This window comes from Camelus dromedarius, chromosome 30, assembly GCF_036321535.1.
Source record: "Camelus dromedarius isolate mCamDro1 chromosome 30, mCamDro1.pat, whole genome shotgun sequence".
Lineage (NCBI taxonomy): Eukaryota > Metazoa > Chordata > Mammalia > Artiodactyla > Camelidae > Camelus > Camelus dromedarius.
In genome coordinates, this window is record NC_087465.1 from 9,827,926 (window position 1) to 9,837,152 (window position 9,227).

The window sequence follows — 9,227 nt, forward strand, 5'->3', positions numbered from 1 at the left end:
TAATGCCTATTACTGAGAGAGTGAGTGAACTGACAGAAATTTAAGTGAGGATTTCCCTTGCAGATGATAGGATAACACCATGATCCAAATATACCCCCTTCCCTACCCATTCGTGTATTCCACTAAGGGCAGCATGGTGAAGCAGCTAATACCAAGCAGGTATCTGTCTTCTAGAAGAATTTTCAAGTGTACCTTCATTATTTGTTAAATAATCACAGAGACCGATGCAAATTTAACAGACTGAATTACTTTTCAAATCAGTGCTTTATTTTGTTTCAGGAATACCCCTTATATTGACCATGCACCATTTAAATAGCATGCGCCTTTGAACCTTTGGATGAAATATGCAATTCCTCCTCTAAGATTTGCCAACCTACCAAAAGCTGTTAGCAAATTTAGCAATTTAATTAAATGTTTTGAAAACCTATGACAGAAACATAGTTCTTTGGCATTAAAACATTTGTAACTGGACAAGAAGTAATAAAAAGTAATACCCTTCAAGGCAGTGATTAACAATTTAACAGAAGATTTAGACAAGTCTGATAATTCAACAAAAGTCATAATTTTTCCCCAATTAATGCTTTAAAAACTGTAACCAGATAGATTCTTAGCAATAAAACCATTATTTTTCTGAAATGCTATCAAATTTAGCATTTACAGTTCAATTCCAGGTAACTTTAAAGAAGTTCTGATTTCGTTGCTTAAGATAAAAGATTATTCTTAGCACTTTTTATTCCAATAATTTATAACAGTGAATGGCTGAATCCATATCTCATTTTACTTTTTATTCCTTTCAATGGTACATGAATGGGTACATACACTCACAAATATTCAAATTCACAAATAATTTTTGCTACATATTAATATATAGAAAGCTTTATTATAAGCCTTTTCTTTTAAAGGCATGTTTTGGTCACATTACAAGGAGTATATTCACATTAAAATAATAAAAATGACAACCTATCAGATATGAGACAAAACATGGTCATGCTTGACTGAATCCAGTGAAAGACAGTTTCTGCCTTCAAATGATCTTTTACTTCATTTCATTGCCAAAAGCTGGAATTAAATGGAGGATAAAGTGAAATGGTGGTTCAGCTGCTATATTAATTCAACCAAGTCCATTCATAACACCTTTCTGTTTGCTAATCTTGGATCAAACTCAGCAGCTTTAAAACTCTGGGTTATTGGGAAATGAATGAACTTTACACTTGCACACTGGAATAGTAAAGACTGAGGAGAAAAACAAGAAAAGGAGACAAAAGGGAATCTAAATTAGCAAAGATATGACAAGAGACGGATGATTTTTTTCAGGTGTCTCTATTGCACCCTGTAGTTTTGAGATCAGTGTACTCCATTTCATAGCTAGGACCCCCCAAGCTCCTTTTGAAACTGAAGCCTCTGGTGCAATCAGGCAGAATAGTTGTTCCCTGGGCACTTCATGTGCAGGGCAGTGGGAGAGACCCATAGCAGAGGGCCTTCCCGGGTTGTGGGTCCAAATCAGAGCAGACTCAGGAGTCTGCTCTGGCCTGATGCATCAGAAGTCCCAAATCTGACTGGATTTCTCCCATTTCATAATGGCCAAGTAGGTAGATGGTGAACAGCAACTGACAAGGAGAGAAGGAAGCTGGCCAAAGTTGTGACTGTGAAGGTCACGGGGGTTCCCTGGAGGCGCCCTGACAGGCCTGAATATGCAGCTGTCTCTAGGAGGCTGCAGCTGCACCTGTTCACCTAGTTCAGGACCTGAAAGAGTGGGGTGGATATGGAGTTACCAGGGAGGAGGGTGACACGCCCTGCTGCCCAGTGATACCCATCTCCTGTTCACTCAGAGCTGCAGGGATTCCCTTTGCCTTCCACAGCGTGGAAACATAAAGATATTTAATAATCCTCTAGGAAGGAGGCCAAGTCCTGTCCTATGAAACAAATCATTTCTAATACTCCAAATAAGTTTGCTAACGGGGAAAAATAACTAGTTACAGAAGTTGCTACATCGTCATACTACCTCAACAGTCTTTTCACACATATTCAGCTAAAACTGAATGAATGATTTCCTACCTTCCAGCTGGTTTTCAAAAACGAAATATTGGTGAATTACAAAAACATTTTATTTTTTTAAACCAGGAAGATTGTATAGATAGATACTAGATTTTTAGTTTGTTAAATAGATACGCTACAGAAAATGTGTACATTCTTTGGATAGAAACACAATTCTTTGCTTTTCTATGTCTTTTTCTTTTTTCCAATAGTTTCTTCTGCACTATATAGTAGTAATTCTCTCATACTGAATAGATAAGCTGTGTGTTTTGCACTAGACTGATTATTTCATTCCATATTTACTTAGATTAGACAGATAAATCTGAACACCCAACTATGGATTCATATGTAAACTTTCAGAAATGATGTTTGTTATGTCTGATGTAATAAATATAGAGCTATTTCACATCATTTAGAAACAACAGGCATCACTTTCTACCAGCCCCCACCAGGGGAGAGCCTAAGGCTGTGAGTCTGTTGGAAAACTGTCATGATTTGTTTTCTCTCCAGAGACAGAATGCTTCAGAAACTGGCCAGTAGCACCAATGTACAATCTTGATCGCATCGGCCATTTCTGAAAAAGAATATTTAAACAAGAATCCAAAAGTTAGTATTAATGACAGGTATAGTCTGTGATAATAATATTAAAAATTCCAAGTACCTCAATGCAAATGCAGTATTATGTAGCAAGTAACAACTGTAATCATGAAGTCTAAGCAGTGACATGAGAAAATGCTTATTAATGCTAACATTAAAAGTAAAAGCATACCCAGACTTTGATTATAACTGTATGAAATAATATGTGTGCATGTGGACCAGAAATGCAAGAAATCATGGAGAATGAATATATTTAAAGGAAGGAAAATATATCTACCCACAATTTTAAATTTCAAGCTAAACCTAAGACAAAATTAAGCCTAAAACAAGATCCCTAGCTTTAAAAATATTTTTAAAAGTTATATATGGTAAATATTATGTGTCGACACTTGTCAAAGAACTTCAATGAAAAGTGACCAATTCAATAATCTAAACATTTTATCTAGCTAAGAGCAATATCTAGAAGCTGCAAATATGAGAATGTTTGGTGTTACATAGCTGGAACAGCCAGATTAAATGTCTGCTTGTACTGGCATCTCACAGCCTCTAGCCTTTCAGCAATCATCACATTTGTATTCTGGTCGGGATTTTTCTAAATTCACCTTTAAAATGGTCAGCCTCTCAAACAATACAGTTCATTTGCAAATAGGTATGATGATGAAAAGATATGCTACATAAGTAGTATTTTCAGAATGAACTTATTTTTTAGGGGGTGGTCATATAATATGTTTAGTTCTAAGGTCCTTGGAATATTAATCAGAGAAATACTGCTGTTTTTTTTTTTTAATACAAAGATAAGTCCTTAAGCTAAAAAAGTGCAACACCTAAAGGTCAGCAATGGGGTCCCACGCTCTCCAGAGAGTAAATCCTGCTGTGAGCAGGAGGCTGTTTTCACCAGCAAACATTCATGGGCAGACTGCCAGTTACACAGCACCATGAAATGTTCTTAAATGCCTGGCAGATAATCCACAGTGCTCAAATAGAGGTACAGTTATTAACAATTCAAAGTCCATAAGAGCTCTGGATTTTCAACACAAATTGCATATTAGAATCACAGGGTAGCTTTAAAAAAGACTGATGGCCAAGTCACACTCCAGGCCAATTAAATCAGAATGGACCTCTTTGGAGAAGTGTAAGGTAGAGTCAGTTCTTACCTGGAATAATATAAGCTTTCGTTGTACTTCTGAATATAGTTACTGTCACCTGCACTAGGATTCCAGATGTTTACATGTAGCCATAAGGAATAGGAAGTAGGCATGTGATTTTTATGCCTCCAGATGTGATAAATGAATTTGCTCCTACGTAGTTTAGGTTACTTAAGAGTCTTAGATTCAGATTATTTTGCTGGGAATTTACACTTTAACACAGATAAAATATAACATTTGTCTTACTTGGAATTTAAAATGGTCCATTTAAAATGGATTCCTGCATAATCTTCCTATAAGTAAACTTGCATTTTATGTTTGATACAGTAATAAGACTGACACAGTGCTACTCACTTTTGCAAATGCATTTCAGGTTTTGTGTTTTATTTATTTTTTATTTTGTTTAAAACTTTTTTCCAGGTTTTGCATTTTTAAATCACAGATGTGCATTCTTATATTTTCTGGGTGTATCATGTCACTGATCCTGTTCTTGGGATCCCTGTTACCAGTTGGTAACATGAAGTGTTTCAGAAACTAGCCTGGGATTTTTTTTTTATATGTATGCTTCTGGCATTGTTAGATCAGACTTAAGGCCTGCACTATACTGTAGAATCCAGTGTCATGGTACCGCACACTGGATGTTTGTGTCCCTCACAAACTCATTTGTTGATGCTCTGACTCTCACTGTGATAGTATTTGGGGAGGTGATTACGGTTAGATGAGGTCATGAGGGTGAGTAGCTCATGATAGGATTAGTGGCTTTTTAAGGAGAGCTCCTCTTCTTTGAGAAAGAGTGAAGTTGGCCAGCTGCAAGACAGAAAGAGAGCTCTCACCAGGAACAGAATTGGCCAATACCTTGATCTTGGACTTTTGAGCCTCTGGGACTGTGAGAAAATAAATTTCTGTTGTTATAATCCACCCAATCTATGGTATTTCATTATTGCAGCCTGAGCAGTCTAATATTAACATGTAGTGAACAGTGTAAGGCATAAATCATCAATTTCAAGTGGAAAATTTTAGGCATGTTATAAACCAGTGCTTTTTCATTTTTACACTCCTGCCCCATTTTCATGAGCATAAAAATCTCATGCTCAAACCTCAAATGTAATTTGAGACTTCTACGTTTGAGAATGTAGATAGTAATAATTTGACAATGTGAATTAAACACATCTAAAATAAAGTCAAAATACTACTGAATGCTCCCTGTTAGTTCTGATATGTGCTACCTGGGATGCACTGTTTTGAGAATCACTCTAAATCATGCAACCACGAGTGGAGACAAATGAAGGTATCTGTTTTTTGTTTTCTGGGTTTTTTGTTTTTTTCGGAAATGGTAAATTTTAATGTATCACATCAGATGATAAGAACATTCGTGATTTCTAGGTATGTCTTCCTCAGTCCAAGATCAATGTTTTGGATAAATCTTAGGCTCCCGGGCTTTTTGCCACTATAGCTTGTGCAGGGATGCTCTCAAAGGCCTTCCTAAGCCAGAAGGCATCTGTTCTTTACCGCCTTGCTAGTATTTAAGTACTTTATGAAGCACTTAAAAATGTATATGTGGGGTTTTGCCTGATTTCTCATGGACTTAATTAAACTTCCCTTTTTTAATAACTTTGAATCCCTGAATTTTCAAAAAGGCTTCTAATGATTTTATTCAAATGAATTTAATATAGACACATAAATAGTTTTAAGAGTCAGAAATTAAAATATAAATAAAATGTTGGTTGGGTTGCATGTCAGCATCATGCCAAAAAGGCTGACTGATTTAGATCTCACTTTTCAATGGTCTGTTTTAGCATTGTGTAGATTAACACAATCTTGACCTCTACTTTACCTAATAGGGCATATTTAAAATTCTGTAGTTTCATTAGGTTCAGAACAATCTAGCAAACTCATACAAGTAACCAGAACTGAACCTGAAGACTTAAAAAAATGTATCGTTGATTTTTGGAGTTAAATGACTCCAAAATAACAAAATTTTGTATTAAAAAAATTATTGCACAACATTGTAAAATGACTATAACTCAATAAAAAAGGTTTAAAAAATTATTGTTTATCTGTGTTATTAACAATGATTCTCCAAGGGTAATGCAACTAATAAAGCCATCTGTGCTTTTATTCCAGTCTAAGAATCTGAAATATACTCCTGTTATCCTGGAGAATCACTGCTCTTTCACACACTGGTGCTGATCAGAATTGCTCACAACTCAAAGGGATAAAAACTGTTGCTTTAGGCTATGCCCCAGGATCTCAGTCCTCTAAACCTTCCAGTTTCATTTGAGGTACTCTTAATGTAAATTCCCAACAATGCTGACAATGCTGAATCCCCAGTCCTGATCATAAGAACTGAAGATTCAAAATTATAGCCATGAAATATTTGTTAACAGATCTTTTGATCATCAAAGTAAGACTTAGTAACATTATACTGCATGGTGGCAAAATAAAGTCATTTTGGAACACTATTTAACTAAGGGTTACAATACCTTTAGTAAACCAAAAAGTACAAAAATCAGAATATCTTCATTTCTTTGGCACTAGATTAATCAATGATAGACTTAATATTTAAGTCACCTTGGTAGTGTCTGTAAAATAATGTGTTACAGGCAGTTTTAATTATGTATAGAAAATCTTTTCCCTCTACACCTCCACAGCACATGGTTATAGCTCTCCTATGGCACATACAACATTCTCCTACTGTACCTACTCCTATTTGTATTTCTGTCTTTGTCTCTATTATATGTCTCATTTAGGGCAGAGACTGAGTCTCAACAGCAGTTGTATTCACTCTCCTAACACAGTGCTTTGCACACAGCAGGCACTCAGTAAATGATTTAAAAATAGACTAGACACTTGTTCAACCATCATCAATTTCATTTTAAAGAGGTATCTTTGGCCTTCTTTCATTATCCCCAGGATTGTCTTTTAAAATCAAAAGTTGATTCAGAGGATGAATGAGATTTAATTTTTCTTTAAGGAGTTATAAGACTACAAAAACATTTGACATGGGAATCAGGGCAAAAAAATCTTGGTAAGCTTATTGTTACATGAAAATTATGGTTCTAACACTACTCATTCAAAAAAGCACTGCAAGAAACTAAGGTGAAAAACAACTGGATTTCCCATCTGATTTACATCTCCCATAAAGAGGAATTTAATAGATGTTTTTTGTATTAAAGTCTATGTTAAAATAAACTTTCTTATAGTATCTGTCAAGTCAAAAGAAATCTAATGTTAATAATATATTTGACTAGCAATCTGATGTACCTAATAGTAATCTTCCATTAATAATAGATTAATGGCACCTGATAGTAATACAAAACCCCTTAATTAATAATGAATGACTTTTTGGCTGAAATATAACACACAAATGGAAGGGAGTAGTCTATAATAATTATAAATAAGTGATATTTGAAATTTTTATATTTAGTTTGAATTAGAGTCTGTCATCATGTTGATTAAATTTCCAAAGTAAATTTCTTAAACCTCACCACAGAATTTTAACTTCAGTTAACATTAGAGTGGGTACTTTACCACATTTCAATAATGATTATTCAATAATTTATTGAACATCGATATACTTAGGACAAAGTCCTAATTTTGTATTGGTGTGTCTGTCAAAATGCTTCAGAATGGTGGAATAAAAAAATGAATATTTAGGTCTAGATAATATAGGGAAGGAGATGCATTTTGAAAAGAAAGCCATATCAATGCAGGATATAAAAACAATCAAATTTAGGAGAAAGGATGATGAAAGTATAAATACTGCAATATAGGTAATAAATCATAATCATATATACCATATAAACAAAACCCCTGACCATTCTACCTATATATAATGTAAAAAAATATTATACAAGACGGAGTCTCTTGGCTAATTTTGTACATTACAGAATTTGAATGTAGTATTTAATCACTCAACATATATGCCAATTTACTATGAAAATTACATAAATTCATTAAAGTTTTTCTAACTTTCTTGGTAGTGGTCTATTCCGTGATTGTTAAGGTTTTTTTGAAACGGACTGAAAATTTGCTCCGCGGCGATGCAGAACGGTCTCATTTTATTCTTACCAGCTTTACAAAAAATGTGCAACATTGGTTTCCTAGGATTACTTAGGGTCAGATAACTCCATCACCCCATTTAATACGTGAAACTTTTCAAGTATCTGATAAAACCACAAAGGAAACATGGTTAAACGAGAAGATACTTCTCACCTAGGAAGGTCATCCTGTAGGCAGCAGCCTATATGGGGCATGGGACACTTCTACCCAAGCCACCAGGAGCTTAAACCCACACCTGCAAACCATTTAGGAGTATCCTTTTGTGGTGGGGACCTCGCTACCGGTGCCTTCGCGAGCCAAGGTCACTCTTCGAATCTGTTCCCCGCCTCACCCAGGAGGATGAGAGTTCGGTGGCATCTGCCCAGGCGGTGGCCGACCCAGCGGGTCAAGTGCCTTGCTCCTGTCCCTGGGGCCGCAGTGCGCCCTGCCCGCCTACCTTGACAGGATGCAGGTAGCCATCGCCCCGTAGGGCGCCCAGCCCGGGGTCCACCGGCGCCTCGGCGTCGTCCTGCAAGCTGCGGGTAAGGTGTGCGATGTAGGTGGTGGCCAGCAGCAGCACGTCCAGCTTGGACAGCTTGGTGTCGGGTGGCACGGATGGCAGCGTGCGCTGCAGCTCCAGGAAAGCGTGCCGCAGAGTCTGCACACGGCTGCGCTCCCGAGCAGCATTAGCTGCCGCCGGCCGCCCGCCCCCGGAGCGTGCGCCGCCGCCTCCCGGTCCCGCCGGGCCCGACCCGGTCCGCCTGGGACTGGAGTCTCGGGTGGCGGCTGTCGGGGGCGTGGGTTCGTCGTTCAGGGGGCTGCCTGCGGGGCCGCTGCGGTCCATGGAGGCTTCCCGCGCCGCGCGCCCTGCAAAGGAGGGAAGGCGCGGTGAAGCCCGCGCGCGAGTAGACCTTAACCCGGGAAGGCGCAGGCCTCTCGCCCCGCCGCGCGCGGGGATCGGCCGTCCGACGTGGCTCGGGGCGATCTCAGAGTTGTGCTTGTTTTGACTGGGACACGTTTGCCTCCCGGAGTCTGGGAGAGTGGTGGGGTCTGAGGGTTCCTGGGCTGTTTAGAAGGCTGAGGACTGGCGCGGTGCCGGCTTTACTTTCCAACGACAAATTAATCGAAAGGGCTACGCTACCGGGGAAGGAAGATTTCGGAAGCACAGCTCCGGTTCGGAACTTGTTCGCACTTCTGGAACGTTACCCCGCCCGTCCAGCAGGAAAGATGGAGCGGGTCATCTCGTAGAGCGCGGCAGGAAGCCCTACCTCGCCACCGCCCACCTTGCCCACGCCGGCCGCCCTCGTACCATTGGCTCCCGAGACCTGGGACTCCGGGGCGGCAGCAGGAGCCCAGAGGAGTGGAGGACCCATGGCCTCACCTCGGACTAAGGCACCCGCTACTACTCCA

General features: G+C 38.9%; 1 protein-coding gene across 1 annotated transcript; it reads right to left on the reverse strand.

Moving 5' to 3' along the window:
- Positions 1-2,494: 2,494 nt before the first annotated feature.
- On the reverse strand, positions 2,495-8,661 carry TCF24 (transcription factor 24). Its single transcript, XM_031441532.2, has 2 exons — positions 8,275-8,661; positions 2,495-2,608 (listed from the first exon to the last, which is right to left on the reverse strand). Exons 1-2 carry the CDS (start codon positions 8,659-8,661, stop codon positions 2,495-2,497), a joined length of 501 nt encoding a protein of 166 aa, XP_031297392.1.
- Positions 8,662-9,227: the final 566 nt, after the last annotated feature.